Source organism: Chiloscyllium plagiosum, chromosome 14 (assembly GCF_004010195.1).
Source record: "Chiloscyllium plagiosum isolate BGI_BamShark_2017 chromosome 14, ASM401019v2, whole genome shotgun sequence".
Taxonomy (NCBI): Eukaryota; Metazoa; Chordata; class Chondrichthyes; order Orectolobiformes; family Hemiscylliidae; genus Chiloscyllium; species Chiloscyllium plagiosum.
Genome location: NC_057723.1, coordinates 79,680,235 through 79,700,824, shown reverse-complemented (window position 1 = coordinate 79,700,824; position 20,590 = coordinate 79,680,235). Strand labels below are relative to the sequence as shown.

Here is a 20,590-nt window from a genome sequence, read left to right as displayed (position 1 = left end):
TACTAACCATACCAGTACACAATATACACTTGAAGGAAGCATTCCAGGGCAATGCAGTTTGAACTATGTACATACTATGTACACTACTTTTCAGAAGTCTATATACTACTTCAAATATGTAGGGTGATTAGGACCAGCGTACTTTATCAAATTAAGAAATGCAGGTATTGTTGTAAAGATGAAGAAATGTTGCAGTTTACAAAATTAATAACAGTACCTACTTTGATGCCTGACACTATGATGCACTACTATTACTATAACCAAGCTCTGTTAGTTATTCAATGATTGGTAACATTTGAACAATGAAGACATTGCTTAAAAGCCTGGGATTTCCATTAAACAGGTCCTGCTTCAGGTCTTAGAAGCGGCAAATTGACGCTTTTGAATCCACCGTAGAACAACCTTAATATTAAGCTTGAATTTCTCATCCATCTGTTAATCTGTTCAATTAAGAATCTATTGCTAATGAACTGCATTGAGCCCCAGATACATAGGTCTGCAGCCAATTTAAGTAAAGAAACCAACCACAACAATGGAGCAACAGGTTTTGTTCTCTTAAAATTGCACTGGGTGGCACAGTGACTCAGTGGTTAGCACTGTTGCCTCACAGTTCCAGGGACTCGGGCTCGATTCCAGCCTCGGGTGACTGTCTGTGTGGAGTCTGCACATTCTCCCAGTCTCTGCACGGGTTTCCTCCGGGTACTCCGGTTTCCGCCCACAGTCCAAAGATGTGCAGGTTAGGTGAACTGGCTATGCTAAATTGCCCATAGGGTTAGGTGCATTAGTCAGGGGGAAATGGGTCTGGGTGGGTTGCTCTTCGGAGGGTTGGTATGGACTTCTGGGCCGAACAGCCTGTTTCCACACTGTAGGGAATCTAATCTCACGTCATTTCTATTTAGTAGCATTTCCCTCAGGAAGGAGTCTGGCTTCTGATGAGTGCTGGTAGTGTTCAAGACCCAGATGCTGGGGTCTACTGGTACAATATTGAACAATTTACCTAACGGCAAATTATTATTTAGACACCCTTTTGTGAATATAATTTCTGTCTATGAATTCATTGCCACTTTAGAGACTTGGGCTTTACCTTAATGCTCATCATCTAGCTAATATCTCTGTGCATAAACATGCATTTCTGGTTTAAAAACTTGCCAAGTTACAATTTTCTACACAAACACTATCATTGCTAGAAAAGCTTAGACTGTTAAACATATTTTTACATAATGGCAGCCATGATTTCTATTATTTTTCTAGGAACCCACTGTGGATGCAATAAAAAAAAGTTAGATCCTTTGCAATCTGATTCAATGGTCATCAACATTCCTCCAATCACAGACCATGTCACTGGAGGAGCAGCAAGAACAGGAGGATGAGACCTGTGATGAAAGGAGCTGGAGCAACCAGCATGGAAGAGACAAAATTTACATTGAAGCAGCAGCTACTCAGATTCTCTCATGCTCAATGCTCCTCCAATTACAGCTGTGCAGTTAGTTCCTGATCTCTCAGACTGACAATAGTTACCAATATTTTTGTACCCCATTCCTTGGGCTAGTCCACAGAATTGCATCACATTTTAAACTGGGAGCTTTCTAAATCACCAGTGTCAGAAATCTAGTAGAAATTTCTAATCATTGATCTATTATCTGCATCTACTCATTTTTGAATGCTAAAATGTAAGCCATCAGTTAACATCTGTCAACTTATAGTTCAAATTACTTTCATCTGTCTCTGGTTACTCTCCATTTGTGGTGTGTATATACAACTTGTGTACTGTGTAGATACACATAAAGGATAACATTTTTACAGGAAGGCTTCTTGCTTGTGGCAAAAATGGTTAAGTCCAAAAAATTCGAAGTCCCATCCCCAAACAAAGCACTTGCCATTTTCACGCGTGGAATGGGATCATGATGACATTCATGTATTCAGACTTCACAAAGGCAGCTGGTTATTCAAATCATCAGATGGTTCCATAGTGAGATTCTGGTTACCCAAAAGTGCACTTAAGTGTGCACAGCAAAACTTCTAAGAGCTGGTCACTTTCTGCAATTATTTAGATAACTAGGGTATTCTTTTGGAGAGGTAAGATAACCTCCCCAAGGGGTAAGTACCCTTTGTAATGGTACAAGTAGGCATGAAGTGGATACAGTTGCATAAACACATTGACTATCCACACAAACATATGGTAAGTGTCAACAGTTCTGTTAAAATCTGTGCCAAGATTAAATATCAAGAGGACCTATCAAAAGGAGCTGTCAAGATCTTTTAAAATCCTGGCCAACTGAAGTATTAACACAGAGCATTGCCTGCTATTTCTCGCTGTCTGTTGACATAACCCGAGGACTCCCATCACAGGAATTCTGATACATCACTTATTTCACAACCATCCTTTATCATAGTAGTGTGCCTGCCATTTGACTGACAGCTCCAAGTGGTTATAGACTCTTTAAAGTTAAGCTATAAATTAATTTCAATGCTTGTTCTTATGAGGACTGTGAATTTCAATTAAACGCTTATTCTTATAACATTAGGTAGGCAAAGAATTGTATTGTAGTAAATGGGTTTTCCCAAATGAGAATCCAGCCATCCTATGTTTTCATTCAAACTGCCTTTAACATAGTTACATTATTTCTTAAATAAGGAGACCAAAACTGTACATAATAGTCCAGACATGGCCTTACCGAGATTCTAACAATTGCAACAAAGCTTTCTTACTTTTATATTCCATTCTCCTTACAATAAAAAGAACTTCATCTCTGCTTAGGTACTGAGGTTTGACCATAATGGATACTGATAAATTGGTTTCAGGGCAAACAGTAGTTAGCGTAAGTCGAGATGAAACTGGCAGAGGTTAGTATGAGGTGACATGGATGGGACATGGTGTGTTTTTGGAAAGTGGGGGCTGGGAGAGAAAGGTTATGACGGTAGGAAGCTTGAGGGGTGAGGTCAGGAAGCTTGAGGGGTGAGGTCTACAGGTATTTTAAAATGAAATAAACTTCTAAACAGTGACAGTGAACTATTATAGACTTCTGCTCAGCTTGTCTCTGCATTCATTCTGGCTCATCTCCAAGGGTGGCCCGTCGCAATGAAAAGAAAGTCTGACCTTCTGGGCCATTTTTTCCAAGTTCAGGTCTGTGATGCTGAGAAACAGCCCAACTCTCTATGCTCTGACCAGGGAATGATAATCCAGGCTCAAGTATTTGCTCAATTACTTTCCCATTTCCTCATTCCCCATGAGAATGAACCCTGTTTCTAACCAACATTATCTTTAGTGACATTCATTTCTATGTACAGGTACACAATTCTTTATCCAAAATGTGAAGTTTTTTTTCTCCATTACAAGGTTGTTTGGCATGCAAACAGTTAACTCAACTCCATATCCACTCAGATGTGATGTGGCAGCGTTGTCCAGCATTGGCAGGTGTCAATTCTGTCTCAGGGCTCATAGTACTCACAGGTCCACTTGCTGAAATAGCCAATCTCTGCCTGGGAAAGGACCTGTTACAGATTAGAGTAGTGATGGAAAAGCACAGCAGGTCAGGCAGCATCTGAGGACCAGGAATATTGACATTTAGGACTAAAACCCTTCATCACGAAGGGCTTTTGCCTGAAAGGTCAATTTTCCTGCTCCTCGGATGCTGCCTGACCTGCTGTGCTTTTCCAGCACCTGCAGTACCCACTTTTGCCAAGGACCTGTTATAATCAGCCCTTGAAGACGAGGGTTAGGAAAGGGAAAATCATTCAGGAACGATTGGTTATTACTGATCTTACTGGGAAGTGTGTTCACATCACATGGAGTAATTTATTCATGAAGAATTAGCTCTAAGGCATTGTTTTAACTCATAGGCTCCTCAGTTTTCTGATGAAAAGCAACTGAAGAATCTAGTCATCGAGAGAGAAAGAAAATATTAAGGGATTAATTGATGCTAAGGTTGTTGGACTAGTAACTTCAAAGAGTTCAAATCCAATACAGGGTACTTAAATTCAATTAATTAAATTAAAAATCTGGAATATATAGCTAGTTCTCAATAATGATTGCCATTCTTGATCATCAGATTGCTTTAAAAAAGAACCATCTCATTCAATAATTCAATTAACTTCATTTAGGGAAGAAAGTCTCCTGACCCTAAATGCTATGGGCAATAGATAACTCCAGAACTCTCAACAATGTGATCAAACTGCCCTCTGAAATAGCCTAGTTAACCTGTCAATTGCACTCAGTAAGATGGCTCACCACATTTAAGGATTTAAAGGATGAGCAATAAATTCTAGCCTTAGCAGCAACATCCCAGGTACTATTTAAAGAAAAATCTTACCTACAGGATTGTTGGGTTTATATGGCCCAAGCTTGTATTCTTCTGGAAGAGGAGAGAGTGCCTGGATTTGCTCGCTTGATGGCTCTCCACTTAATGTGGACATGTTTCCCTTCACTTCTTCACCTGTTTTTACATCAGTGTTTTCATTCATATTATTTCTTAGATAACTTTCATTTTCAGCATCTTGTTCATCTTTGATGTCATCAGAAAGCATTTTGTCTGTTTGAGCAGATTTGATTTTCTGACCATCTGGATCATCAATCTCATCAAGGGCAAAAAACTCATCCATGTACTCTGGACAGCGAATGCCTTCTGATCTCTACAGAGAGAAAAAAAAAACAAAAAATGTCATTAATTCACAATAAAATTCAGCAGCTTCACAATACATACAAGATCCACTGTAAGATCTCTAGGCTGATCCAATGATTTGTTTTAGCCGAGGTAACAAAAGAATGAGGTACTGGCCTTTTTGAGTTTGATGATCAAAAGGAGCCCTGCATAAATACAATGGCCATCAAACTCCTCTTGCTTATCATTTTATTTGGACCTAAATTTCAGCCACCCTGAAGGGAGCAAATTACTAAAACATCAAATTGATAAGAGTGAGGCAAGGACTCAAATAAAAAGAAGGAAAAGAAGGATGTTTCTGCAGAAGGTGAAGACCACATAAAAGGTCATTCAAACTTGGTGGTGACGTACATCTGGATCAATACAGGAGCTAAGACAGCTTCTTCTAAATAATGCTGAAGTCGACAACAAGAATCAGTTAAAGGATCCAAGCATTATGTTCACCACTCAAACTAGAAAGCTCATCAAGCAGTATTGGACTAATGGCCAAAAGAAAGACCTTTTCAACAACTCAAGTAGATCACTGAAAGCAGGAGGACCCGAATGGCTTTTGTTTGGCTATATAAAACATGGTGGTTTAATTGATCCAGATGGACAAATATTCTTTTAGGAACTGCTGAGAAAAGACATTTTGTCAAAGTTTTTTATCTTGCACTCACCAAGACAGTTTGCAAGAATACCAATTCAAGCAGAAGATCAACATACACACTTATCACAGTGCTGACTGTTGACGAGTTAGATCTAATTGGTAGAGGTGTTGTCATGGAGAATGCACCCATTAATGCTTATTAACAGTAAAGTGACAAGCCTTGATTAGTCTTAAGCCAGGAAGGTTGACCCCAATTTCTTGAGAAATGAGCAGTACTTGGCTGTCACCTATTTCGTTGAGTTTGCTTGTTTCAACAAGATGTAGTTAATGATAAAGGAATATGTTGCGGTGGTCCAACATAAACAGATAGATAATGTATTGTCAGTCCAGTAGCTCTAAGACTGGTTCCCTGTAGATATTGTGCCTTGAAATCTGCACATCATATGTTATAATACATAGTCAATTCACTATAAGAACATACATGTTCAAAGCAAGGAACTCTGAAGAGTTTTTCAGCATGGTTTTTCAGCAGTGACAGGAAAAAAAAATCTTGGAAGCAGACAGGAAGTGAAAACTGCTCCATCTAGTGATACTACATTTCAGGAAATACATAATGATAGCAGTTTGGAAATGGGAGATGCTTTACATTGAAAAATTGCACCACAATAATATGGAAGTCACACTGCAACTGAACACTGTCTTATAAACAGCCACATCCAAAAGAAAAGGTGAAAGAAATTTGCTAGGTATATGAGATTTCCAATTATGCTGCAATGATTGCACTTATATCGAGTATCAGTTTACTACAAGAAACACTCAGGCCACTTAAATGACCATCTCAAATAAGAGATAATGTAACCACCGCTACCTTGAGATTCAATGGTGTTTCATCACAATCTCTCACAATCGGGCCAGGATGAACTGAACCCACAACATAAATACAGCAGTCACAACAGCAGGTCAGAGGCGAGGGATACTGCAGTGAGTAACTCACCCCATTACCCCACCAAAGGCACAATTCAGGAGTGCCTGGATGAATGCGTCTCCAAATACACTCAAAACTCTTGACACCATCCATGACAAAGCAGCCCACTTGATTATTTGTGGATGTGTTGCCATTCAGTCACTCCATCATTGGTGCTCAGTAGCAGCAGTACATATAATCGACAAGTTTCACTTGCAAACGTTGCCAAAGATCCTCAGACAGCACATCTAACTCACAACTCCTTCCACCTAAAGGACAAGGGCAGCAGATATATAGGAGTAATACCACCTACAAGTTCTCTCTAAGCCACTCACCATCCTAACTTGGAAACATATCATTCCTTCAGTGATGCTGTGTCAAAATCCTGGAATTCCCTCCCTAATGGCATTGTGGATAAACCTACTGCACATGGACTGCAGCAGTTCAAGGCGGCAGCTCACCATTACCTTCTCACCTTCAACTAGGGACAGGCAAAAAACTTTGGCCCCAGCCAGCAACACCCATGTCCCATGAGTGAATAAAAGAAATAACCACTTTATATTCCACTCCCATAAAGGATGATGGTAATATTCAATATGTATGTGAAGGCTGCATGGAAACCATTGGGTGTGCTTCAAAGCATAATTTAGCACTGCTGTGCTGGAGCTTAGGAGCAATAAGTCATCTCATGCTCTTTCGCTGTTAATCTCAAGGCTTTTCAGCTGTAAAGGACAAAGTCGCACTTATTTCAAAAAAGATATTCCTATTTCATGCAGTTTACCATAATGACTATGTTGTACAGCATACAAACTTACCCATTATTAACACATTACACTCACTATACTACAAATACACACTGACTTGAAACTAGAATGAAAAGTGACTGAAATGCAAGAATTCTAAAGTATTGACACCAGCTATGTAAAAGAATATGGATACTGGAAGGGAGAAACAAAACCTGTGTTTCTGGAATCCAAATAATACATTTTAACACATTTTAATTGTTAGAATACTCAAAAGTAGTTGCAAATTTGTGAACTTTTAATGCCTACCTTCTCAGATGACAGTGTTGCATCTCGAGAGCTTAGTTCTGCATCAGACTCATCTTTCATTTCACCGTCATTGAAATGCCCAACTTCTATATCTGGGTCCAATTCCACTTCCAAATCATCCTCTCTGTCACCAGCTGCAGATTTGTCCTTCACTAATTCATCGTACGTTAATAGTAAGTCTTCTGTACCACCTTCTTCGTAGTTCTTGGTGTCTGGAGAAGGGCCACCCTGTGACTTAATCTTTGCAACATTCTCTCCTTCCAACTGTTTAGGGCTTGCATTCTCCATTGAAGGAGAGCCTGTTTGTGCATTTTCATGGTCTGTTTCCTTAGAATTCTTGGATTTATCTTGAGCCTTTCTCTTGTTGCTGGGTGATCGTGCTCTTTTAGAAGGAGGGCTATGAGAACGACCCCTTTTTCTGAAATCAAAACAGACATCTTTAACATGAGATATTTCAGAAAGTACCACAAATTGTTCTTTTTTTTTAAAAAATGAAAAAAGTCTTCAGTTTTAACATAGGTTTATTTCAGTGATTATTTGGATTACAAGCTTATGATTTTAGCTGGCATTAAAAAACCAGATGAAAAGTATTTCCCCACCCAGGGATAAGCTAATTAAATCTGACAAAGTAGTGGTGTTTATGCATTTCCCATACATCTGTGATAATGTCGGAGATCTAGAAGGTCACTGGTCTGTGTTCTCAATTTATGATCATGTGAAGGTAAAGTTGCCATAGGCCTTGTGGATCATAGGGCTCTCGCTCAATATAGAAAGACAACTGGTGGTGGTTTAACCTGAGGGTCACCACCCACAGGGATTGAACCCACAGTTGGTGTTTACCTGCATGGCAAAGCAGCCAGTCAACTGAACTCTCAGACCCTGCCAAAAAATATGGTATAGTCAAAATAGTGACATAGGAAATTAAACTAGTTCATCCACAAGATCTAATTTTCCTGCTGTCAAAAGGTTGCAGTAAAAAAAAAATTGGGCTGAAATTACCTTGAATCTATTACCATGGAAGGTATGGAATTCTGAAAATCACATGACATGTAAATTAATGTCCTACAACTCCAGGAGAAAGTACAGCCTTTTAAAGTTTGGAAATAAGTCTATTAACTTAGAAAAACAGGTGTGGTTGAGTGAGTTGAAACATTAACTTTTAATCTTTATTGTTTTCTTTCATTTCCACATACTTTAATCCATCTTTGATGGCTGTCACCAATTCCACAAGCCTCTACTAAAAATGCTCTGGAATTAGCAGCAGAGATGTATACAACAATGCTACTGTTACATTTTAACAAACAAGTGGTCGCTCGCTAATTGTTAATGTCTTAGAAACCAAGTACCTTGGTACTCCAAAATGCCATTTGAATGATATTTGTAAAAGTAAATGCCGGTCACTAAACAATTCACACCTGAAATGATCAGAAGTTAATCAACTGTAGCTTGCTACTTACAGATTAGCTGCCTTTCAAACAAGTTTAACTAATTCTGAATGGGTTATAGTTAAAATTTGGAGACAAGGTTAATAAAACAGATTTCAGCACCCGAGCAGATAGCGTACCGATTTTCTCGCTCTCTGTTCCTCAACAGTTCATCAACTCCTTTGCCTGGTTTCTGAAAAAAGACAAAAATATTAATCCTCCATTGCTACCTGAATTAATACCTGAAGTATGCCGGACAATTCTTAAAGTACATGTTGTACTCCTTTATCTAAATAAATATGAGACGGCGGTGTCGGTATCGACTAGGGTGGACAAGGTCAGAAGTTGCATGACACCAGGTTTAGTCCAACAAGTTTATTTGAAATCATAAGTTTTCATAGCGTTGCTCCTTTGTCAGGCTCATGAAGCAGCGCTCCAAAAGCTTGTGATTTCAAATAAACCTGTGGGACTATACCCTGGTGTCATGTGACTCCTGACCTTATTTAGATAAATGGGCTGTCTTGTTAAACAGTTTAAATAACTTGCTTGTTAGAGCTTAACAAAATATGCCATAATCACTCTGCAATTATCCATTAATCCAACTGAAAGTTCTATGTTTAAACAGAAGGACCTAGAAGGCAAATGTATCTATATGATACGTGCTCTGAATATATACCTACAACCACACAGCTGCTTAAATTACCTAACAGCATTGCCCAGCTGCTCACTGGAGCCATGCTGGTTCTACTCAGACAGGAGCACTATATGTTGGTTGAAGCAAATTATACCACATTGGCAACACAAATTAAACGAGCATTTGTGTGCCAGAAAAAGTCTAGAGTTTGCTAATCTCAATATCAAAATGTCAATGAAATACAACAGTAAGACCAAAAAGATACAGGAGCAGAATTAGGTCATTCAGCCTATTGAGTCTGCTCTGCCATGCAATCATAGCGATGTCAGTAAATATCATTCTCCTGCCCTTACTAATCAAGAACCTATGTCCTTAAATACACTCATTGACTTGGCCTCCACAGCTTTCTACGGCAATGAATTCCACAAATTAGTCATGCAGCTCAGTTCTAAAGGGCTATCCCCTCAACCTGAGGCTGTACCCTTCGATCCTAGTCTCTCCTATTAGTAGAAACATAATCTCCACGCTCAATCTATCTAGGCCTCTCAGTATTCCGTTGTGAGATCCCTTCTCATCCTTCTAAGCTTGATCGAGTATAGACCCTGAGTATTCAATCATTCCCTATTGGGCAAGCTCTTCACCCCTGTGATCCCTGTTATAAATATATTCTGAATCCCCTCCAAAGGCAGCCCCTTAGATAAAGGGCCTGAAACTGCTCATGTTCCTAATGTAGTCTGACCAGAGCCTGAAACAGCCTCAGCAGTACATCCTGCTCCTATATTCTAGCCCACTTGAAATGAATACTAACATTGCAGTTGCCTTCCTAACTGCCAACTGAACCTGCATGTTAACCTTAAGAGAATCCTGAACTAGGACTTCCAAATCACTTCATGGTTCTCACTTCCACTTCACACTTTCTCCATTTAGAAAAGTCAAAACCTCTATTTTTCTGACCGAAGTGCAAAGCCTCACACTTTTCCACACTGTATTCCTTCTGCTGCTTCTTTGCCCACTCTCCTGGCCTGTCCAAGTCCTTCTACAACCGTCCCACTGCTTGAACCTGCCCCTCCACCTAACTTTGTGTCATCTGTAAAATCAGCAACAACGCCCTCAGTTCCTTCATCCAGATCATTAATGTATACCATGAATTGTTGTGATCCCAATACTGACCCCTGCAGAACTCCACAAGTCACCGGCTGCCATTTTGAAAAATACCCCATTATCCCCATTCTCTGCCTCCTGCCAGTCAGCCAATCCTCTATCCTTGTTAGTGTTTTGCTGCAAACACCAGGGGTTATCTTATTTCACAGCCTCCTGTGCCGCACCTTGTCAAAGACCATCTGGAAATCCAAATAGATATGCCTACTGGCTCAGCTTTGACTATCTTACTCATTAGAGCCTCAAAGCATTCTAACAGACTTATCAGGCATTACCTCCTCTTGACAAAGCCACATTGACTTAGCCCCATTTTACCATGCAATTCCAAATACTCTGCAATCTTATCCTTAAACACTCACTGGCCTCAACTTTTATGATTATAACTGAACATTAGCCACACAACTTACCCTTAACACTAAGCTTCTGTATTTTTCAGACAAATATACTTTCAGTTCTCTGCCATGGAACATCAGAGGGATTTTCTTGAACTTTTCTATCATGGCCATTGCCATCTGGTGTGTTTCCATTTCCAGGAAAACCTGTGATTGAAACAAAGTGTCACTGGAAAGTGTAACTAGGTTTTGGAATAATGGCTTCAGTACCACAGGAAAAATATCAAAGGTGGCCGCTTGTTCAGTCTTTCAAACAATGCACTTTTAATTAAGAATCATCTGTCTTAGCAGGGAAGCAGAACTGACACAAACTTACCAAGAAAATTCATCTCTGGGTACGAGGTATTCCCCTCTTTCATTGCTGGTCAATGATTTTCAAATTAACCTGGCCTTAAGGATCCGTTAAGGACCTTTACTTCTGCAAGTAATTTTAGCTTTAACTTTAATGCTATCAAAGTCATTATATTTAATAATATCAATTGCTTCTGGAGGTGCTGTAAATCTAGCAAAGCATCATGATTAAAATCTCTTCATAATGTGCATTGAGAAATAATAATTCCCATCTCACTTAACATGTTTAGGCTTGACCATCATTTTATATCAATGGTTCAGTGGAAACTGTAAAGAATTTGCTTTTGGTTATTCTGCCTACTTGGTTTCAACTTCTTCCAACTCTTGCAATAGAAATTATGTCATACTTCACTAATATAGGTACTCTTTCACTGAATCTATTTCTGCTAAATTATTCATACATACTTTTATGTCTCCAACCCCCATGTCAGTTTTCTCTTTATGTTTGCGATATCAACGTTTTACTCAATTTTTACATATACACCTATTACTAATGACTCATTATGAATTTAACACTGGGAGCAGTAAAGCTGCTTCTGTGCTGTTGCAACAGCTAGGGCATATGAGTTAATCACTGTCTATGGCTCAAAAGTTAAAACTGAAAAATAAATAAAGCAGCATGGATAGATGAACAGATGGAAACCCTTATACACCAACCAAACACACTATGTTTGAGAAAAAGCTACACCAAAACGAATCCACCTAAAACAAAATGTATCACTCTTATTTCCAAACAGTTTGATGTGACTTAACAAGGTTTCTTCAGCAGCAGCTGCCATTTACAGTGCTGCTGCACAAAACCACCATCATTTACATCATGCAGCTATTCTGAAATGGATTACTGCTATTTCTTCTTCGTCACTGAATCATAATTCCTTCCTAACTGAATTGTGGGAGCATCTGCATGGCAAGGACAGCAGACCACCACCACTTAAAACATATGCACATTACAAATCAACATCATATGTAGAACAACTTCGGTTATCCGAACATCAATTATCCAAATTCCGGATTATCATCCGACAAGGGTCTCAAGGTCCAGTAAAAACGTTATCCAAACAAAATATTCCCCACCATCATGTTCAGATAATCGAGGTTGTTCTGTAGATATGGAAATCTATGCTATGGCAGTACTCTGTAAAAACGTACAAAGGGTTCAGAAAATACTTAGAAGGATGTTGAACAGGTTGGAGGGTTTGAGCTATAGGGAGAGACTACATAAACTGGGGCTATTTTCCCTAGAGTCAGAGGCTGAGGAGTGACCTTATTGAGGTTTATAAAATCATGAGGGGAATGGATAGGGTAAACAGACAAGGTATTTTACCTGGGGTGGGTGAGTCCAAAACTAGGGGACATAGGTTTAGAGTGGGAGGGGAAAGATTTCAAAGGGAGCTAAGGGGCAATTTTTTCACGCTGAGTGTGGTGTGTATATGGAATGAGCTGCCAGGTGAAATGGTGGAGGCTAGTACTACATTTAAAAGTCATTTGGATGGGGATATGAATAGGAACGGTTTAGAGGGATATGAGCCAAATGCTAACAGATGGAACTAGATTTATTTAGGATATCTGGCTGACACGGATCAAAAGATTTAGTTTCCATGCTGTATATTTCTATGACTTTATGCAGTTTTCATCCAAGATCTCCATATACCCTGGTAACAAAGACTCAGTGAAACCCCTCTGAACACACAACGATCAGTTCTCTTCCTCCTACTAACTAGCCCACTTTTCCCTCCTTCTGCATTGCCAAACTTCACTGAGCATTGGGTTCTGCTGCTCTGTGTCCCTCTGTCCCAAAATATTGTGCTTGCTGACCTTGAACTCCACAGTTCCATCACATTGCCAGCAGCAGAACACACTCTCCTACAGGCTGGGCTGGGCATGTAGGTTGTGGAAAGGTTGGGGGGCTGGGGAAGAAGATCAGGAGGAGGGTGAGTGAAGGGAGAGTACGGAAATAAAAATAAAACAAGCAGAATTCCAGCATCTAAAAGTCAAAATGTTATCAAATAACGAAATTTCTCCTCCTTGTAAATGCCTATTAATTTTTCAAGGTAGAAGTGCCAAACAAATAGTCAAAATAAGCAAATGTGAATGATTATTTGACTGACTTAAAACGATGAATATTAACGAAATATTTCATATTACTGCAGTACTTTAATCCTACAGTACCTGATTTTTAACTCTCATTAGTAAGTAGTTGGTCACTTTCCCAAAGGGCATACCAAGGCATACAATTTCTGAATCAGAATAGCCAACAGAAGGCAAGTTGCTGATGTGGACGACCCGGCTTCGTTCTTCACTTTCTTTGCCCTAAATGTGAAAGCATGGAAAAATATTTAAACATAATCCTCAATACTTAACTGTTGATACTTACTGAGTGAAACATCCTGGATATCTTCATGCTAAAAACACATCTCACCATTTCCCTTTCTCCACCAACTACCCGGCACCACAAATTAGAGAACAATTAGATTTTCAGCCAAACCAGAAATTCAAGTAAAATTACAAAATTAGTTTATGACTTTCCAACAATACCCATGTAACATACTTTCGAGGCAAATTTAAAAAGGTGAGGTATAAGGGCCCTCTTACTCATGTCTACGCCTGCTCCTATTTCTAATGTATCAATGCTGTTGTAAACATTTTCAAACTAAAAATGCTCAGATAGCAGACCAGGCTCCAAACCACTCATCTTCATTTACTACAATTTTCAGCAAGGATTAGAATGGTCTAGTACGTAAAATAATTGATTTTCAAAATTCATTCCTGCGATGTAGGATTGCTGTGGATTTGGAATCATATGTAGGCCAGACCAGGAGAGGATGGCAGTGTTCCTCTCTAAAAGGGCAGTAGTGAACCAGACTGTCAATTGTAAAGAAATAAAAAAAACATGGTCATCATTTGATTTCAGATTCTTAGTGATTTCGATATCCACCACCTGTCACGGCAGAATTCGAATCCAAGTCTCCAGAAGTGCCTGGATTAACAGTCTAGCAAAAATACTATTAGGCCATTGCCTCCCCTTTTATTTTTAAAATCTCCACCCTGCCTCAAGTGGAAAAAGGCATCATCATCGAGGCATCAAAAAAGCACAGAATAAGAATCACTGAATGGCAGAGAAGTCTGAAGTATGTACAAACAAAACTTATTCTTCACTTTGGAACCCCATATAAACACAATTTATCACAAGGCCCAGGCCCAAATTCTATTTTGATTGAAGGGTTCAGCCATAATTGACTTTTATTTTTGCTCTTTAGCAACTAAATACAAGGGAGTGCTATTTTGATGAGGGTTCACAACACCCTTGCTTTAATCAATTTTAAAATAAAGTATATTGCAAAACAGCTGCACACTAAAGAACAAAACTATATTAAAGGTGACAATGAATTGAGAATTTAGAGGATGCAAGCAGGATTTATAAAAGTATACTTCAAGTGATTTTCCAAACATAGCCAAATTTTATTCGGTCAGATAGGATGAGGTTACAATAGCTTCCAATTGATTTTAAGAGTAAAGGCAAGAATCATGAAATTTAAATTTTATACTTGAATTACACAATAATAGGGTTTTCTTTGAATATTAGGTGTCATCTTCATAACTAATATACAAACAAATGCTTCAAATTTTTCTCAGACCAGTCAACAGTTTTGGGCAAAACACATGACTGAGTGCATATTGATGCGTTGCATATCATTTTCAAACATCTTGATGTAGCTCAACAAGATTTCTTCAGCAGCAGCACCTACCATTTATGATGCTGTTGCACAATACCACCATCACATGCAACATGTAGCCATTCTGAAATGGATAACTGCTATTTCTTCATCATCACCAAATCATAATTCCTTCCTAAGTGACTTATAGAATCAAAACTCAGCAAAGTCATCATCTTCACAATTCTCGCTATTGTCACTCGTTATGACTGCATTGACTGATAGTGTAGATTTTCTTTAACAAATTGGAAATAAAAGATTTCAAAATGGAGACCACAGGCAACCGGGCTATTAGTCTACTTTCAAAGCCTAATGAACTGTGTTAGCTGTGTCTCAAATTGCACAGGCAAGTGTTATAGATGCATCTAGCCATGTGCAGCACAATGGGTCATTTTAAGTTGCAGAAGTTGTTCTTACTACAAACATAAAAGTGGGAGCCATTCAATTCGTTTACAACAACATCTGAAGAGGTGATTGACTCAGCTGAGTCTAACCCTAATACCTGGACAAATCAGCACTCTCAGCTACTCATCAGTCTGCAATAAGTATTTTTCCAAGTTGAAACTATACAAAGGAGAAAGTGAGGTCTGCAGATGCTGGAGATCAGAGCTGAAAATGTGTTGCTGGAAAAGCGCAGCAGGTCAGGCAGCATCCAGGGAACAGGAGAATCGACGTTTCGGGCATAAACCCTTCTTCAGGAATGAAGAAGGGCTTATGCCCGAAACGTCGATTCTCCTGTTCCCTGGATGCTGCCTGACCTGCTGCGCTTTTCCAGCAACACATTTTCAGCTCTGAAACTATACAAAACTGACCATACAGCCAATTTGCAATGCAGACATCAAGAAACACCATCTGAGCAGTTCAACAGAGTGAGGGAGGGCGAAAAACAGGCATCTTGAAACATGTAATGACCTGCCGTAAATTAACATAACAGTTAAAAGTGCACACTTGCAGGACCAGAAGTCAGGAGTCTCATCCCTCCCAAAATCTGTTGTCCGGTTTATCCACGCGCATAGCAAAACACCAAATACAGGAAGCTATCATAGCTACTGGATCAGAATTGAAGTGTCAATCTCTTTGCCACAGCACCAATGAACTCAAGCAACATGACCCCAAGATACTGCAGTGGGACTTGCATCTTTTGTCTTAGCTATACTCATTTAACTCCTGATGTTTCTACATTATTAATAACTCTCTCTTTACTCATAAGTAAATTTCAGTAATAACGTGATAAGCTAACCATTAACCTGTTTGAGCAAAAGCTCGACTGATGGTCTGCTTTATCTTAAGTCATCAGTAATTAAAGTGGGCTAATAACATGAATGTTACTAACTTACGTTTCACAAACCACATGTTGGATATGCCTTTGGTCATTACATCACTAAACTTAATTACTTAATTGCAGCCAGGTTGGGTCAGCTCAAACGTTCATATGAAGTTCAGGGGATAAAAGTTATTATGGTGATATAACCCAGGTAAGGAACACCAGCAGGTATCAGTCTTTCTCACTGAAGTTAATTAAACATTCTGCAGCTTAATCAACTTCTTTGAGCTCCAGTGGGTGCTTATTTTCTGATCCTCTCTCATAGCAGAAGTCCATAGTGATGCATTAAGTTGAGCCCTCAAGTTGCTCCAAAATTCATGGGATCCAGCAAACTAATAATGCTGTCTCACCCTGTCAAATAGCTCACCTTTCTCTGGCTATACATTTCCAATATCTGAAAGAGCTTGATAGCATTCATCAGTCTTCTTTAAAAGTTGACATTGTCTATCCACATTCATTGGGTAGAAATTTCAGATGGTCAAGATAGCAACCATATTTTCAGCTCAACACGATCTTTCCAGGGATCAAATGGACCTACCTGCTTTGAAAGGACTGAGTCATTGCATTCACTTTCAGACAGATTCCCCGTTTCATGGAATAAAACAAGATCAGCACTTTTGAGTAGTACAGGCAGAATTGTTCAATGCTGACTATTTGCCAGTTCAGGGATCAACTAATTAATTTTCTGACCATTTTCTTCTAATTTTTAAACCATGACAATTTGACTCAATGTGATTGCTGAATCCAATTACAAAAAAGCATACAACCATTTTGTCACTTTTAAAATATCTGCTTCACACCAATTTCAAAACATAACTGTGTGCCTCTCTCTAAATTTTGCTGGTGGCTTCCTGACCAACACCACTGGCTGAATTTAATGCTTCCCAACTGTGGGTGGGAGCCCATTCTAGAAGTGTGTGCATCACCAATTCCCACCCCCGACTTTGAAAGACAGTCAACAATGTTTTTAATGTCCAATTAATGGCTGCTCCTTGGGAAACTGGCCAATTACATTCAGGAAGGGGGACAGCTTGCCCAGTCAATGAACAAAGGTGGGGTGTCTGAGGAGAGAGGGCAGTCCATTAATGCGAAATCAATTACATTTTTAGCGACTCTAAAGGGACCCTTGACATGCTGGTGCAAAAGCTGCGCCAAAAACTATCGCTTTGAGGTCTAAGGTGGCATTTAAATTTCACTGAATTATTTCAGGGGGAAAAGTGTTTGATTCTAACTACTTTGCTAGTTTTGAAACCTTTACTAGGAGGGAAAGAAAATTTAAACACAGTTGATCCATTCCTCTATTGAATATAAAATGTTTAGGAAAACAAAAAAAAAACAATAAATCTCTATTCTCTCTCTACAAACAGCAAAGAGAACAGAGCTAAGTGTTGGGAAGGGTTCCAGACCAAGGAGAACTGATTAGCAAGGTTAGATCTCCTGGAATACAGGAAGAACTCACCATTTGGATACAGAACTGGCTCAAAGGTAGAAGACAGAGGGTGGTGGTGGAGGGTTGTTTTTCAGACTGGAAGCCTGTGACCAGTGGAGTGCCACAAGGATTGGTGCTCGGCCCTCTACTTTTTGTCATTTACATAAATGACTTGGATGCGAGCATAAGAGGTACAGTTAGTAAGTTTGCAGATGACACCAAAATTGGAGGTGTAGTGGACAGCGAAGAGAGTTACCTCAAATTACAACAGGATCTGGACCAGATGGGCCAATGGGTTGAGAATGGGAGGTCATGTTGCGGCTGTACAGGACATTGGTTAGGCCACTGTTGGAATACTGCGTTAAATTCTGGTCTCCTTTCTATCGGAAAGATGTTGTGAAACTTGAAAGGTTCAGAAAAGATTTACAAGGATGTTGCCAGGGTTGGAGGATCTGAGCTACAGGGAGAGGCCGAGTAGGCTGGGGCTGTTTTCCCTGGAGTGTCAGAGGCTGAGAGGTGACCTTATCGAGGTTTACAAAATTATGAGGGGCATGGATAGGATTAATAGACAAAGTCTTTTCCCTGGGGTCGGGGAGTCCAGAACCAAAGGGCATAGGTTTAGGGTGAGAGGGGAAAGCTATAAAAGAGACCTAAGGGGTAGCTTTTTCACGCAGAGGGTGGTACGTGTATGGAATGAGCTGCCAGAGGATGTGGTGGAAGCTGGTACAATTGCAACATTTAAGAGGCATTTGGATGGGTATATGAATAGGAAGGGTTTGGAGGGATATGTGCCAGGCGCTAGCAGGTGGGACTAGATTGGATTGGGATATCTGGTCAGCATGGATGGGTTGGACCGAAGGGTCTGTTTCCATGCTGTACATCTCTATGACAGACCCAAGTTTGATGATGACTCTCTGCAGCTCCTTCTTCAGGCTGTAAGTCCCTCACCCTTCGATGGGAAAAGAAACCTCAGCCAGAAAATAAGCAGCCTGGACTTGGTTGCAGTGGAGGGCAGCAGCCCTGGGGTGATCCAAAGAACATCATTACACTGCCAAAATGGCTAACCATTCTGGAGATGGATATAAACTGCGACGTCAGTCTGCTATTGTGTTATCTTGTGTGTTCCTCAAGTACATGGCGGCATCGAGTATACATGTCACACTGCAAGACAACACGAGTTATGGAAGTTTGGGGTGGGGGATAGTCAACTCCAAGACATTGCATAACGAGGAGAAAACTGAGGATTACTGCTGCCAACAAATGTCACACTGCCCACAAACCTGAAGGCATAATTGTAGCACAGCATTATTGTTACAATTTCTCTCTTTATGTGCAGAAGAAGATGCACAATGTCCAAGACAGTGGCCAAGGCCCAGAAGTGAAACCTGACCACTTATACCTTTATTAAAGGTAGTGGCCCTGCAGCTTGCAGCAAACGATTACAGAGGTGGGAAGAAAGCGCTGGGTAGTCAGATTCTGAAGGCGCAACATAGTAAGACAGTTAAGGATTTGAAACTGCGTGTTGACGTTGCAATTCTGAAAGATAGTGAGGCCTTACATGATATCCATAAAAGTTAAACTATCACTAATTAAGTTTCACACTAAACCTGAAAATAACTTTATGAAGTATCTAAAATAGCAAATTTAGGCCCAGTTATTGGTGAATATGAATCAGACTTATCCATATTTGATCTACTGTGCAGAGGTTCAAACTGATTATTTTGATTGTCTGCAATGAGATGCTATTAACTCGCATGCTTGAGGAATTCTTTTGCATGTTTATCATCCATGGCTCTGAATCAAATAAACCATACTTACGTGGAAGTATACCTGTATAAATATAAATAAAGCTATTAACTTCCATACATCAGTTATAAATAAAATACCATTATAGTCAGCTTTTTATATTTCTGGGAAAGTTCCACTCTGACAGCATTGCCATCAATAAATGTTGGTTTCATTTGGTAGAACTTCACCATGGCTTGAGTTGCTTCAGGATATGCCAATTCCACAAATCCCTATAATTAAAAAAATACAAATACTGAATGCAAATAGATTCCCACAATCATCTGTTAATTTTTTATGACCACCTCCAAATAAATATTCAAGGCAAAATATTAAAATATTTGAATAAATAATAAAGGAAAGCAAATGGTAATACAGTGAGGCGAGACGAAAAGATAATAGCTCTACACAATGAAAGAAAAAAAGAAAAAATTATTTTAAACATTCCACTTATACATGTTATGTTGCCCTTCCATGGAAAATGGAACTTGAACATAGACCTTCTGGCCCAGAGTCAGCAACACTACCACTGTGCCACAAGAATCCCCGACGGACTGAATGGTATTAGTCCAGGAAACTAAGTTTATTGGGGATATTAGGTTGCTAGTCATCCATTTACCAATTGCAGAAGATAGTCTGTCTTCCACATGTTATTTGCATTTGATACTTCAGTTCAAACTACTATTTGCTCCCCTTTCTGACCAAGTCCAAACTGTAACAAACCAACCCTTGATACTTCCATGCAACCTGTTCAGAGATAGTATTACATAGCTCTGGAGCAGGTGGAACTTAAACCCAGACCACCTGGTCCAGAGGTAGGGACACTGCGACTACAACATACTGTTTTGAAATCAACCTGTCCAAGTATGTAATGGCATACTTCTGGGGCAGTGGGACCTGAACGCTGGCCTCCTGCCTCAGAGTAGGGTCATTATCAATGTACCATATGGCATACACCTGAATGAGCATGAGCTGCCAGCTAGTTCTTAAAGGGACCGTTGCTCACAACAATGTAATTTGACTGACAATAGACCATTAATTTTAATGTTTAGATTTTTAATTAGATTAGATTACAGTGTAGAAACAGGCCCTTCGGCCCAACAAGTCCACACCGACC

General features: G+C 39.6%; 1 protein-coding gene across 2 annotated transcripts in view; it reads right to left on the bottom strand.

Annotated features, from left to right (window-relative positions):
* The window catches only part of LOC122556835 (matrin-3-like), a 94,174-nt gene that overhangs the window by 5,529 nt on the left and 68,055 nt on the right, over positions 1–20,590 (bottom strand). For both annotated transcript variants that reach the window (XM_043704071.1, XM_043704072.1), the window contains 6 exons: positions 19,575–19,706; positions 13,392–13,532; positions 10,887–11,018; positions 8,828–8,880; positions 7,264–7,681; positions 4,311–4,629 (listed from right to left, as the gene is read on the bottom strand). In XM_043704071.1, coding sequence (XP_043560006.1) covers positions 4,311–4,629; positions 7,264–7,681; positions 8,828–8,880; positions 10,887–11,018; positions 13,392–13,532; positions 19,575–19,706 — 1,195 coding nt within the window. The remainder of the gene's footprint in view (positions 1–4,310; positions 4,630–7,263; positions 7,682–8,827; positions 8,881–10,886; positions 11,019–13,391; positions 13,533–19,574; positions 19,707–20,590) is intronic.